The sequence below is a fragment of the Jaculus jaculus genome, chromosome 3 (genome assembly GCF_020740685.1).
Source record: "Jaculus jaculus isolate mJacJac1 chromosome 3, mJacJac1.mat.Y.cur, whole genome shotgun sequence".
Taxonomy (NCBI): Eukaryota; Metazoa; Chordata; class Mammalia; order Rodentia; family Dipodidae; genus Jaculus; species Jaculus jaculus.
This window is the reverse complement of record NC_059104.1, coordinates 151999405-152014713: the sequence shown is the minus strand read 5'-3', so window position 1 is coordinate 152014713 and position 15309 is coordinate 151999405. Positions and strand designations below refer to the sequence as shown.

The 15309-nt window shown below is 39.7% G+C and overlaps 1 protein-coding gene across 5 annotated transcripts in view; it reads right to left on the bottom strand.

Annotated features, from left to right (window-relative positions):
* Adamtsl3 (ADAMTS like 3) overlaps positions 1-15309 on the bottom strand; it is a 336164-nt gene that overhangs the window by 72496 nt on the left and 248359 nt on the right. For all 5 annotated transcript variants that reach the window (XM_045145013.1, XM_045145012.1, XM_045145015.1 and 2 more), the window contains exons 18-20: positions 11207-11399; positions 10938-11117; positions 2631-2784 (exon numbers count right to left, since the gene is read on the bottom strand). In XM_045145013.1, the coding sequence (XP_045000948.1) occupies positions 2631-2784; positions 10938-11117; positions 11207-11399 (527 nt within the window). The remainder of the gene's footprint in view (positions 1-2630; positions 2785-10937; positions 11118-11206; positions 11400-15309) is intronic.

Genomic DNA, 15309 nt, shown 5'->3' with positions numbered 1-15309 from the left:
GCTCCAGAGCCAGACAGCCTTGTCCAACAAGTCAAATGGTCCAACTGGCAGTCATACAGTCTCGGGCCAGCCACACTTGTTTCCAGTCTTTCATTTCTTGTCTCTAATTGAGGATATATGTGACTCCCAATGTTACTGTGGAGAATAGTGAGACAGTAAATACAAGAAACCACCAATGTGAAGGCTCAATAAATGATACTTTAAATTTTTTTTTTATTTTTTATTTATTTATTTGAGAGCGACAGACAGAGAGACAAAGAAGCAGAGAGAGAGCATGGGTGCGCCAGGGCTACTAGCCGCTGCAAACAGACTCCAGACGCGTGTGCCACCTTGTGCATCTGGGTAACATGAGTCTTGGGGAATCGAGCCTTGCACCCAGGGTCCTTAGGCTTCACAGGCAAGGGCTTAACTGCTAAGCCATCTCTCCAGCTCAAATGATAATTTTTAAACTGCAATTTTGTTTTGTGTTTCTCCAGGAAAGTTGTTAGTAAGCTGAGCACAGACATACAGCATTGAACAGTTCATCTCTGAGTTTGGTTTTACTATAGCAAACTTAGCAGGGGTACCTGACGTAATGAATGCTACCTTATAGGTGATAAAGATGGTAAGGGGCTGGAGAGATGTCTGAGTGGTTAAGGCGCTTGCCTGCAAAGCCTAAGGACTCATGTTAAACTTCCTAGGCCCCACGTACGCCCGATGTGCAAGGTGATGCACGTGCAAGGTCGCACGTGTGCACAAGGGGGCGCATGCATCTGGAGTTCAATTGCAGTGGCTGGAGGCCCTGGCATGCTAATTTTCTCTCCCATAAAGATGTGTGCCACCAAACCCAGAAAAATTTTTTTAAAAGATGGTAAGAATACAAAGCAGAAAGTGGACTCAGAAGTTGTTATTCTCAATGTCCATATCCCCAACTCCCTACTAATTCTCTGCTGCCTATTTTCAAGCCCTGTAGTGACAACCCTGATTTCATTTGTTGTGACCCTCCACATAATACATATTTATGTACATGTGTATGTGCCCTCTCATGTATACTGAAGATTCAGGCAAATGTTACATGCATATTAGCTTTGTATATAATGAAGTCATGATATCAGCTCATAATAGCAAATGAATTATTTATAATTAATTGAGGAGATATACAAATTGTCATTTGTTTAAACCAAAGACAATTCATGTTTTCATGCTTACTGGTTTCCAATTACACAGGAGTAAAAAAAAAAAAATATTGGAATATATTTTACAAAAACTCATGAAACAAAATGATATAAGCATTAGCTTCAATTACTCAGCTCTATTTTTTTCTTTTCTTTTGGTTTTCCATGGTAGGGTCTCACTCTAGCTCAGGCTGACCTGGAATTCACTGTGTAGTCTCAGGGTGGCCTTGAACTCTTGGTGATCCTCCTACCTCTGCCTCCCAAGTACTAGGATTAAAGGCGTGCGCCACCATGGCCGGCTAGCTATGCTACTTTTGATGGAATGGATATAGATATAGAAACATTCTTGGCAAAGTAAACCAGGAAGTAGTTCAGCTTAACTTCTACAAGGCACACATATGAATTCCTTAAGTGGAAGAAATCATGGTAATCACAGTATATGAATCTGCTTGAGGATGTCTCAAAGATGCACTTGTTAAGTGAGCAGACATTCCTTAAAACTATCTTTTTTTGGTGCTGGGCAGATGGCTCAGCAGTTAAAGGCACTTGCTCACCAAACCTGTTGATGTGAGCTTGATCTTCCCCAGCACCTATGTAAAGCCAGGCACAAAGTGGTACCTGGGTCTGTGATCCCAAAACACAGGCCAGCTAGTGTGGCATTTGTTGGCAGTGACAAGGCAGCCTGACTCAAAGGTGTAAGTAGAACACAGGTTGTTATCTGACCTGCACACATATGTCTAAGCATGTTCATGCCTGTAGTAGTGAGCTTCAGGTGCTGAGAGGAACTTCCAAACCAGGCACAGTTATGGAAGAAGGGAATTAATTTGAAGCTAACAGATCCAGGGGAGTTCCATCATGGTGAAAAAGAGAACTCCCATAACCACAAGCAAGAACAAAAACCAGCAGCCAAACCACAGGGGAACCACAGGCAGAACTCAAACACTTTGCATAAATTGAGATTAGAATTGTGGGTCCACCCCCACATCTTTGGCTGGACCCTAGGTTCTGCCCACAGTGACACCTCCTCCAGCTGTGTGGCTGGAGATCTAAAGCTTTACTAAAACTAAGTGTACTGGGGGTCATCCATTCAAACCACCACAAATGCCCCTTTGTGCACACGCGCGTACACACACAAACAAATTATTAGGTGAATCTTGGTCTTTTTTTTTTTTTTTTTTTTTTTGAGATAGGGTCTCATTCCAGCCCAGGCTGACCTGGAATTCACTATGTAATCTCAGGGTGGCTTCGAACTCAAGGAGATCCACCTACCTCTGCCTCCCACGTGCTGGGATTAAAGGCGTGCACCACTACGCCCGGCTGTTTGAATCTTGGTCTTTAACATTCTACCATTGGCTGTTTAAAACAAGTCTGAATTTGGCTTGATTTACTTTACCCACAGATTTGAGATACGCTGAGGCGTGGAGAAGGGAGACTTCAGGACAGAAGGCTGGTGAAGCCTGGATGTTGCATACTTACTACTGCACACAGGCATCTGGCAAGATCTTATGAGAGGGAGCCTCGGCAGGCCCCTGCACATCGTCTCATTGAGGGGGACGCGCCGGCCCTTGGCGGTCAGCCTTTGACACACCTGCTTTCTCCTCTGGGATCCAACACCACAACTGACAGAGCACTGCAATGAGAGTTGTGCAAGTCAGAAGGCGCATGCGCAGGCAGGCCCACGGGACGGCAGGCAGCGGCAGTCTCCATCCGGGATGAAGACAGGTGTTTAAGTATGGCTGTGCCAATAACTAAGCCATTTCCTAGACCTGAATATCGTTTGCCATCTGTGAGTATCTTTTGTTCTTGGCTTCTCCCACCCTTCTTCTTCCTTCCTTTTCTTTTTTTCCCCTTCCTTATGCTTTCCTTTACTTTATTCTTTTCTTCATCCCCCCTTTTTTTAAGATCATAATTAATGAACAGTAATTTACTGCGGTGGCATTCAGTATTTCTTTTTGTTAAACATCATGACTATTTTTTTTTTGCTGTATGTTTATATGGTAAAATAATACTAAATAAGTAAACGAGTATAAAATCAACATACAAAATTAATAGTGTTTCTATATACTAATAGTGAATTATCTGAACCAGAAATCAAGAAAACAGTCCTACTTATAGTTACAAAAACTAAAGTAGCTAACAGTAAATTTAAGCAAAAAGGTGAAAGATCTGTACAATGAAAACTATGAAATATCAGTGAATTGAAGTGGACACATGGAACAAATCCATGATCATGGATTAGGAGAATTAATACCAAAGACCTGAAAATTTAATGTTGACCCTTCAAAATACCAACAACATTCTTCACAGGACTCAAAAAAAAATCCTAAAGTTTGTATGACAACATAAAAACCCCAACTATCCAAGAAAATCCTGAGCAAGAAGGAAAATAGCATTGCATGCTCCAACTCAGAGTAGACTTCAAAGCTACATTAATTGAAGTAGCATGGTTTTAGTATAAAACCTGACATCCAGAGAATTGAAACAGAAGTAAATTGTGCATTTACAGCTAGCTATTTTCAACAAGGACGCTAAAAGTATGAACTAGAGAAAGGATTTTTTTCATTATATGGTATTAGAAAAATTAGGTATGCACCTGTAAAAGAGTGAAACCAGACCCTTACTTCTCACTAGATAAAATAATCAACTCACAATAAATTAAAGATTTCAAAATGTAAAGCTTGAAACTATGACACTACTAGAAGAAGAAATATAGGATCACATACTTTAGGACAACGGAATTCTTAAGAATTTTTTGGATATGATGCCCCCAAAATAAGAAGTAACAACAACAAAAATAGACAAGTAGGATTACATCAAACTCAAAAACTTCTGCATAGCAAAGGAAGCGATCATTAGAGTAGACACAACCTACAAAATAGGAGAAAATATTGCAAACTACACATTTGACAATAGTTTAATGTCCAGAATATATAAGAAACTGAGGTCGAGGGAGATATATCAGTGGGTAAAGTGCTTGCCTTATAGGCATGAGGATCTGAATTCAATCCCTGGAATCATAATGAGAGGTTCTTAGGTCAGTGGAAATGTACTCATGAAAGGGATTGGGGGACCCCTCCCACTCCTTGCTTCCTAGTTTGAGGTTTGATCAGTTCTCCTACCATTGTTATCCACCACTCTCTCCAGATCTGAACTGATGTAGGCTACCGTGCCCTTAAGCTTTCAAACAAACCATGAGGTAAATAAATCTTTCTTATTCACAAATTAATTGTCAAGTATTGCTGTAGTAATGTAAAGCTGGTGAATACAAAAGAGCTTTTTAAAAATTATCCATACTTCTATGTACTAAATAACATTAATACTTAATAATCACTATATACACATGAAATTTAATGCAATTTTATATATTAGTAAAAAAAGATAAAATTAAAGGATTCACTGAAGTTCTGGTTTTTTTTTAATATAATTAATTTCAATGAGAATATGAAAGAAATTCAAGAAACAAAAAAGATTTGGATAGTTGTTTTTAATGACATATTGTGATTTAAGAAAGTATCAGGGAACTTTTGCTAAGCAGGACAGGGAATTTTTTCTACCCTCTTGTCCAAATTCCCAGTTATTTTTCATTATATTATTTAGTTAATATCAAGATTTTTGGTGTTTAATTCTATTCTGCAGCGTTGATTACTCCTAATTTTATTCACAAATGAACTCACCCCTCCTCTCTCATATATACATATTTTAACCAGGATCATTGCGTTCCTGGGATCCGCATTTTGAATCTCCTTTACATTCTACTCAGGCACTCTAGATTTTTCAGGTAGGCGTATTAAGGGGTCAGTTAGTAAAGGTTAGTGAAGCAAGCATGAGGACCTGAGTTTGGTTCCTCCGCACTCAAGTAAATTCTAGACATTACGTCATGCAGCTATAATCCAAGTGCTAGGGAAGCAGAGGGGAGGAGGATTCTCCAGGATTTACTAGTTAGTCTAGTCAAACTGGTGAGCTCTGAGTAAAGTGAGAAACCCTGTCTCTAAAGTAGAGAGCTATTGAAGAAGACACCTGACACTGACCCCTGGGCTTCACATACATGTGAACCTCTACATAATGCAACCTTGCACATACAAACACATATTCACTCACATATATGCACCACATACACATGCAAAAAATAAGTGATAAAAAATTAACTCATTGGAGGATGCTTAGCAGATTGTTCTCTGAGTGAATTTCTGTTGCCTGGCTGTATGTAGAGCAACCACACTACAGAGGTCACGCAGCTCACACTTTCTGTCCTATTCCACAATCATCTGGCATTGAAAGCCCTGGGATAAAGTGGTGCCCGATACGGGGTTTTTATTGTTAATCTGTTTGTTTTTATGCTCCTGGATCTATGAGTAAATTAGCACCTAAGCAGACTGCCTTTCAGGTCATATTTCCTTGGTATATGGTTCACCATCTGATGTGCCAATAAAAGCCTTTATTAAGATAGATATTATCCCTTATTTTATCTCGGTATTTTTATGTTCCATTTGTTTTGCTCTTAACAAACACCAGTGAGGCTTATGTGTGATCTTCTCTGTCTGCCTGCCATATGCACAACTGCCTCTAAAATAGCCAATTTTACATATTTGCTCCTTTCCGCATTACTTTATGTGACTTATTCCAGCCTGTTTACCATTGTTTCCAGTTTTCAGTGACTTTTTTTTTTATTGTTGTTGTTATTGTTGCTTGTCATGTAATTTTTGGTCTGCTAGGTTTTATTTTTGTCTTGTTTGTTCCTTCCCACTGTTCCACATTTTCCTTGTGCATCATGATTGTGCCTTCTTTGGGAACATCAAAACTATTTGGAATTTTCTCTGGTGAGTGAATACCTTGTCAGGTTGGTTTTGTGACTCTTGAACTAGGGTCTTACTCTGCACACTGACTGTCTCTTTCTACTCCCATTTCTCCCTGTAATTTTTATTAAAATATTTTGTTCATGTGTGTCTGTGTGCGTAAGATATATGTGTATGTGTATGTATGTATGTGTGTATATATATATATATATATATATATATATATATATATATATACACACACACATACATATACATATACACACATGTAAAGAGAGAGAGAGAGAGACAAATAGACAGACAGAAAGAATGAGTATGAGTGCTCCAGAACCTTCTGCCATTACAAACTTGAGATGCATATACCACTTTGTGTATCTAGATTTATGTTGGTACTTGGGATTCAAATTTGGGCCATGAGGCTTTGCAAGCAAGCACATTTAACCATTAAACATTCTCTCCAGTCCCTCTCCCTGTAATTTTGATGCATATATTTCATGTAGTTGCTCTGAATGCAACCACTGCTATCTACAAATGTATAGACTTGTGTGTGAGCTGGAACCAAAAACTCAGTAGCAGAGGCCAATAAGCTAGTAAAAGGCTATAAGTGAGGGAAGAGAGAGAAGGTCTTAAGGGGATGGTTAAGTAGAAGAACAGATTACAGTAAGGAGAGAGGCCTAAGTGAGTCCAGGGGAAGAAATTGTGTAAAAGAAGGGCAGGGGAGGAGGATCAATCCAAAGTCAAGATATTCTGAGTAATATATAAGAAAATCTACTTTTTTTGAATAATGGCACATCCAGAAGCCACATATTATTACTAGAAAATTTTCAGTGCCAGGGATGGAATACCTTCCAGTGAGTTGTTGCCCAGGGAGGTCCCTGTTGCCTCTAAAACATTACAGGCTATTGCCAAGGCCTTTGATTTCCCTTGAGAAACAGATGGTAAGACCCTATTGCTGAAGACTTCACATGCCTGAGTGGCAAGGTCACTGAAAAATCAAGCTGGCACTGAACAGAAAATCTTCTCCCTGCATACCAACTAACTGAAAGCTGGAAAAAGCTGCACTGTATGCAGCCCTATGGGAGACAGAAGTCATTAGTGGTGAAAATAGTGGACACTGGAAGCCTCAAGTGTGGCCAGACAAGCCAAATGACTGAATGAGTGCAATAGTGGCATGTCTGCTCTGGGTGAAACCAACTGCTCTCTAATTGGACTGAAGGCCTACTCTATGGGAGGGAATACATGCCTGGTACTGAAAACCTAATCAAAAGCCTATGGCAGAAGCGGTCATGAGCCTTAGGGGTATAAAGCCTGCTCTTGTCTGGCTAAATGTATCTATTATTCTTACCAAACTGCCCTGATAGCACTACACTTACTGTTCATATTCATATATTAATTCTGCTCTCACTTCTGGTTAGAGAAACTTCTCTTTTCAGATATCAATGATCACTGGAATGACCCAAAAGGCAACATAGTGCTAAGAAGGGACAGAGGAGTGTTTACCACTGAAATGTCTCTATCACACCCTCCAAGGTTCAGGGTCCATTGTGGAAGAGGTGCCAGAAAGAATGTAAGAGTCAAAGGAAGGGCATCACTCCTTACAATGCAACTGTCCAAACAGAAATTGGCCTCAATATCCATGACCTCGAAGTGCCTAGCAATACCCTCACAAAATCCTCATAATAGGAGAAAAAGATGATGACATACAAAATAAAAAAGAGACTAAAATGGAGACAGTGGGGAGATAAGATGGAGAGCAGAGTTGTGAAGGGGAAAATGGGGAGGGGAGGGAAATATCATGGTTTGTTGTCTGTAAGTATAGCAGTTGTCAGTAAAATAAAAATAATTAAAAAAAACAACTAAGAAAAAAAAAGAGGCAGGGAAAAAGCCACAAGTTTGCATCAGCTGTTTTCAACACCCTCTCACCAAATTGCTTATTTCCTTTATGAACAACTCTATTCAGATGATAGCCTTTGAATCATTTCTAGAAGCAAGAAAAATGGCTTTCAAGTGGCTCACTGTCATCCAGCAATCACTGCCTCCTCTTTTCTCTTCACATCACTTCATATCTAGTATCCTTCTTTGGCAAGGAGCCATAAAATATGGTTTCTACCTCAGCTCTGTCTCCCCCACAGTTCTTTAGGGACAGTCTCCTTTTTTTCCTCAGGTCAGCTCATGATCCTTTATCTGGTAGACCTTATAATCAAAGAACCTCTTAAATAGGCCTTTCAGGATAGCCACACTTACTCCTAGAGAAATCTGTGTCCAGCTCAGTGCCTAAGGAAATACTTGTCAGCGGTCAACCTCCCCTCTCATTTTGGTCACTGTTTTATAGTCTTTGGCAGGTGTGTCTCAAGATTTATTGTTTTGTATTGTGGTCATTTCATTGTTCACTGCAGATACAGCACTCCTCTTATTCATTCTCCTTGTGTTTATTTTGTTGTGTTCCAAAGGAGATGAGCAGAATTTTAAAGAATGCTTTTATTGTCACATTCAACAGAGTTCTAGTCACTATTTTTAAGTATAGAGAAAAATCTCTGTAGAAGCTTTTGAACAGTTTTTTTTGTTGTTGTTTTGTTTGTTATTATTATTGTTGTTGTTACTTTTTTGGTTTTCTCAGGTAGGGTCTCACTGTAGCCAAGGCTGACCTGGAATTTACTACGTAGTCTTAGGCTGGCCTCCAACTCACAGCAATTGATCCTTCTAACCTCTGCCTCTCGAGTGCTGGGATTAAAGGCATGAGCCACCACACCCAGTTTGAATAGGCATTTTAAAAATCATCATTTTACAAATTATCATTTTCTAACAAATTAGCTAAATGACCATCTAAGTTTCCCACATAATAAAGATCAACATCAACTTCTGTGTGAATGTGCGTGTGCCCCAGCACATACATGGAATCAGAGGATAAACTTAAGCCATTGGTCTTCACTTCCTACCTTCTTGGAGACAATCCGTTTTTGTTTGCCATTGAAGTTGCTGGATTAGCTGGCACATGAGCTTTAGGATTTTCTGACCTCACCTCTCATTGTCATAGGTGCGTTGGGATTGAAGATGCATGCACTGCTTGCATCCAGCCTTTACATGGACTCTGGGGATCTGAGCTCCCTGGTGATCAGGCTTTAACCACTGAGAAATCTAACTAGCCTCAAACATCAACTCTTTAGTAAACAACTACTGATCTACATATGTTCATATAATAGAGTGTTTAAACAACAAACACTCCTTATAAGACACATCTAATGATGCATATGTGTTTGAATTTCTCTCCCCACCATGCAGGGGAGCATCATTTATAAACCCCTTTTCTGGATGGAGGTCTAACAGAATGTTTAGGATTTGGGAAAGAGTAATATAATCTGTGCTTTAATTATTACTTACAAGACATCAATCTTGTGTCAATGTGTCTTCTATGGTTTCACTGTAAACTGGAAGATTATTCAGGAAGGCCTTGTAGGAACACTATATTTTGAGCCCTTACATCTCTATAGCTACTTATTTATGGCTTTTAAACTTGAAGGTCAGTTTGGCAGGGTATAAAATCTGCCACTCTCATTTTTGTTCCTTCAGTGTCTTAATTATGTTTGTCCACTGTCTTCTAGAATGAATGGTATCCATGAGAAGTCTGATGCCAGCATGATTTTTTTTTCCCCTAAGTAACTTGATCCCTTGGCTCAGATGTTCCAATACCTTTTCTTTATATTTAAATCCTACTTGGTCAGTAAGATGTACCTTGATATTGATAATTCCTAATTTCATCATCATCATCATCATCACCATCACAGCCAGGTTTCCCAAGTACAGGCCATACATTTTCAGTATGGCAATTTGAGTCTTTTATTTTGTTCTCTTCTATTATATTATTATGATGATCTTCATTCTCCCTGGTCTCTACATTTTTCTCCTTATCTTTTGTAACTGTCCTTTTTACTTGAATACCTCTTATTTTTTTTTTTCACACTCCTCTTTCCATTACTTCTAGTTTTTTTATACCATTTGTGTCTAGCCATTCTCATGTTCTTTCTAGGTTAGACTACACTGTGGGAATCTACCCTTAGTTTTCTAGTTCTTTCAGAAATCCTGTTGCCCATCTCTTTACAATACTCTGTTTTTGGTTCATCTCATTTCTTAGATTTTATATTTTTAATTTATTTTCATAGTTTTGTTAGTTTCTTTTAGCTTTTTGGGTTTTTTGTTTTTCAAGATAGGGTCTCACTCTAGTTCAGGCTGACCTGGAACTCACTATGTAGTCTCAGGGTGGCCTCAAACTCTTGGTGATCTTCCTACCTCTGTCTCCTGAGCTCTGGGATTAAAGGCATGAGCCACCACACCTGGCTCTTTTAGCTCATGTTTAATATTAAGTTATAATTTCACTTGCTTCAAAGCCAATTTTCTTACCATGTTGCTCTGTTATTGATACTTTTAACTTATGGTATCTTTGGAGTTAGCTAACACTCCTATGTAAATTAAACAGACCCCCCCCCCTCTCTTTCTCTCTCTCGTGCATGTTTTCAAGAAAGAAGACTGTGGGAGTGGGTTATTTTAAGACATTTGTCCTCTTCAGTGTTCAGGGCTTCTTGCTGTCATCTCTGGTGTTAAAGAGCAGTAGTCAACAATTTGGTCACAGTTCTTAGTTTTATATTCTCTTGACTCTTCCATTCCCAAGGGACTTGCACATTCTCTTTCCTTTATCCTATGCCTTCCTTCACCACTCAGTTTATCATTCTGCAATGTGCACTGGGATTACAGTTGCTACTGCTGCAGCACCCTGCTTTATGTGGGTTCTGGAGACCCAACCTCAGGTACTCACACTTGTGGGGCAGGCAACTTATCCACTGACTTGTCTATCCTGCCCTCACCAAAGTGTTTGGAAAGAAAGTGCCCGAGGGGTTTTACATTTAGCCTTAGCCTGATCCTGTGCAGGAGATCCTTAGAGAATGAGATGAAGTAGGAAGAGAAAAGAGGGGACTTTGCGGTTGATAATAACCCCTACCTTTGACCAGTTTCCTGCAGCCAGCTGTGGAGGGCAGTCTGTTCTGGCACAGGACTTATGAGAGGATGCCTTGGGTCCTTGGCATAGTTCATCGGAGAGATTTAAAAAGCTACCATCCGTTAACAGCTGCCGGCACGTAACTCTCCGGTTCTGAGTTCCCCCACCACATGTCCTGGAACACTAAGACAACAAGAGACAGCGTTTCAGTGCGATGTAAGGCTCCCACCAGCATGAGTGTAGTGAGCTGTGGGGTTTCCAGGCTTTTCTACCTGCTGCCACTCTTCAATATGCCAGCTGGGAGGGCAATCGAACTGATTGCATGCTTGTAAGGCATGGGGCTTTTCGTCCTCACATGTTTCTGGAGGGGCTGGGGATTCCTCTGGATGCAGGCAGTATACCTCTCGGGTCTGGATTCCAACACCACAGGTAGCTGAGCAGGGCCCCCAGGAGTCCACGCGCCACCTGTATCAAAAACCAAGTGAGAAAAGATGGCCCATCCGACCGGACGACATGCTGTAAGTACGGGCGATGCCCAGCTTTCCTCTGAACATTTAGACCATATACTCTGACTGCAGACTCCACAAGCCATCACATTTCCATGAGTGCAATTAAAATACAGAAATACTGTATGTAAAGGCACCAGGAAAGTATATAAAGATCTTTCTTCTTTGGAAAAGCCCAGAGTCAAAAGCAGCAGATTTTTTTTTTTTTTTTTTTCCTATCCTGCCCTGCCACCATCCATCAAAAGTAAAATCTTGGTTTGGTTTAGAGTACAGTCCCAAGGCAAAGATGATTTATGTAGGTGTCAAGAGAAATTTTAAATGCTTACAAACACACTTCAGGAAATCTTCAGGGCACCTGGATTCATTATTTGGAATATCCCTAAGAAAATTCTTTTATGTTAGGATTAGATTTACAACACATATATAATATGATTTCTTTCCAATAAGATCTCGGAAAAATCGGGTTTTCTCATGGAACATCTGTAAAAATGAAAACCAGGGCAGCTGCTTTTAAATCCATATTTCCAAGTTTCTTTGACAAAGATTCTGTCAGCTTATACCCCCACAAGAAGCTTATTTATGTGGATGTCTTCTTGCCTGCTCTAATAGTGAGCTGGGGAATACCCTTTTTAAAAGCTTTTGCCCATCTGATAGGTTATGTATTATATTTTATTTTTAGGGAATATGAATTCTTAAGTAGTTACCATAGAGATTCATCATGACTAAATAATTTTAAGATGCTTAAAATATACATAAAAGGATTCTGGCCCCTGGGTAGTTTGAAATAGAAAAAAAGGAAAAATTAAATTTCCCTGAGTGAAAAGAGATCATTTAAATGTATAATCATTAAAGGACAAAGTATATATCCATCCACTCATATGGTATAATACTAATAGCCGTTAAATACTAACATAGATGTAATTGCATAAAAATACAGTGTACGTGTATGTGTTATTATAGTGTTCAGAACTGAGCCTAAGTCTTCCTGCACACCAGAAAAGTGCTCTGCTATGGTGCTTCCTCCCCAGCCCTATGGTGTGTTTTTTTTTATTATCATTAAGAAAGAAATATAGGCCTGGAGAGATGTCTTAGCAGTTAAGACACTTGCCTGCAAAGCCTAAGTACCCATGTTCAGCTCACCAGCTCCCAGATCTTAGACAGATGCACAAGATGATGCATGCACAAGGTCACACGTGTACACAAGGTGGCACGTGCGTCTGGAGGTCAATTACAGTGATGCCGGAGGTCCTAGCACGCCAATTCTCTCTTTCTCTCTCTCTCTGTCTCATAATAAAAGGCCAGTCTCTTGGGCTTGCCTCACAAAGTAAAAAATGAAGAAATATAGATCATAAAATTCTTATAGAGTACAATCCTACAAATGCATGCATAAAAAGTGTGTGAGCCACAAGGCCCCAGGGAGCTTGGTGTCTCTCTACCATGTGAAGACACAGGGAGGAATTAGCTGTCTGAAACCCAGGAGAATAGTCCTTACCAGCAACCAAACTCTAATCATAACTTTCATTTTTCAAAAAAATGTATTTGGGCTGGAGAAGATGGCTTAGCGGTTAGGGTGTTTGCCTGCACAGCCAAAGGACCCTGTTCGATGCCCCAGGGCTCACATAAGCCAGATGCACAAGGAGGCACATGAACCTAGAGTCCATTTGCAGGGGCTGGAGGCCCTGGCATGCTCATTCTCTCTCTCTCGTTCTCTCTACCTCTTTTTCTCTCTCTCTCTCAAATAAGTAAAATATGTTTATATAAAATGTTATATATATGTGTGTATATATATATAATATATATATATATATATATATATTATATATATATATATATATGTATATATTTGTAAGGGAAGAGAGAGAAAATGGGCAGGTCAGAACCCCTTGTTGCTAGGGGCGGGGGAACTCCAGACACATGTGCCACTTTGTGAATCTTGCATTACATGGATATTGGGGAATCAAACCCTGGCCATCAGGCTTCGCCAGCAAGTACCTTTAACTGCTGAGCCATCTCTCTAGTCCCGATCTTTTTTCCTAAATAAGAGGAAAATAAGGTTCTACTGTTTATGGTTGGTTCTTTGCTACTGCAGCCCGAGCTCATTTGAAACACAGTATATTTTCTGGTCACTGTACGTAACTTAGACAACCCCCAAATATTTATAAAGAATGTAATAATCTTCTAAATTATCCATGAGCATGTATAAAAAGATTCCTGGACAATTGTACATGAAAATATTAACAGAAGAAATCATAATGCAAATTAGATGGCTTTTTTTTTTGGTTTTTCAAGGTAGGGTCTACGTAGTCTCAGGGTAGCCTCAAACGCACGGTGATCCTCCTACCTCAACCTCCTAAGTGCTGGGATTAAAGGTGTGTGCCACTACGCCTGGCTAGATGGCATTTTTAAAAAAGCGTGTTAATAAAAAATTTCAAGGGCTGGAGGGATGGCTTATTGGTTAAGGCACTTGCCTGCAAAAGCCATAGAACCCAGGTTTGATTCCCCAGGACTCATGTAAGCCAGATGCACAAGGTAGCACATGTGTCTGAAATTCATTTGCAGTGTCTGAGGCCCTAGTGTGCCCATTCATTCATTCTCTCTCTCTTAAATAAATAAATAAATAATATTTTTTTTATTTCAAAAATCAAAATGTATAGGAGTAGCTGAAATTGATTAGAAGAAAATCACTAGCCTAGATGCATATTTTAAGAAGACAGATTAATAATCTAAACATCTATTTTAAGAGGTCACAGACAGCAACTAAATGAAAGAAAGTAGGAGAAAGGAACCTATTAGCAGAGAGCAGAAATAGATGATCTAGGTGACAAAGCAAGCACTCAGTTCTTCAGAAACAATAAAATGGATAAATCCGCGAGGGAGGAAGCAAAGCTCCAGTGCTTGGTATCGGGAACTTGAAGAGCCGTTTTCAAATCTGAGGCACTGACTAGATGTAAGTTTGTAATGAAATTTTTTGGGAAGTTAATGAGGAGGTCATAGAAATTCAGCAAACTAAAACCATTTATTTTCCATATAATGTGCCCAGTTCTGTATTAAATGCTTCCATGTGTTAGCTCATTCAATCTTCACACAGCCTTATAATAATGCTATAGTTTGTTGACCCCTGCTGTATAAGGAAACACTTAAAATTGGAAAGCAAACGCTTGCCTGTGAAGCCTAAGGACCCCAGTTTGAGGCTCTATTCCCCAGGACCCACATTAGCCATATGCACAAGGGGGTGCACGCATCTGGAATTTGTTTGCAGAGGCTGGAGGCCCTGGTGCGCCCATTCTCTCTCTCTCTATCTGCCTTTGTCTCTATGTCTGTCACTCTCAAATAAATAAATAAAAATAAGCAAAAATTTCTTTAAAAAATCAGAAAGCATTCTTATTTAATCCCTGAAAAGTTGTTTACAACTCTGGGTGGACAGTTATTTATTTATTTATTTATTTTTAATATTTTTTATTTATTTATTTGAGAGTGACAGACACAGAGAGAAAGACAGATAGAGGGAGAGAGAGAGAATGGGCGCGTCAGGGCTTCCAGCCTCTGCAAACGAACTCCAGACGCGTGCGCCCCCTTGTGCATCTGGCTAACGTGGGACCTGGGGAACCGAGCCTCGAACCGGGGTCCTTAGGCTTCACAGGCAAGTGCTTAACCGCTAAGCCATCTCTCCAGCCCAGTTATTTATTATTTTAATGAACTATTTGAAAGAAGAAAGCTGTCCTCTTGCACATCTTTTTACCTGACTGATTCTCAGAGTCTTGCTCTCTGGAGCTCTGTGGTTTCACAACAGTATATCTGGGTGTATGTTTTCATCTTCCTGTTCAAGGTTTGTTGTGATGCCAGATTCTTAGGATTTATATTTTCCATTC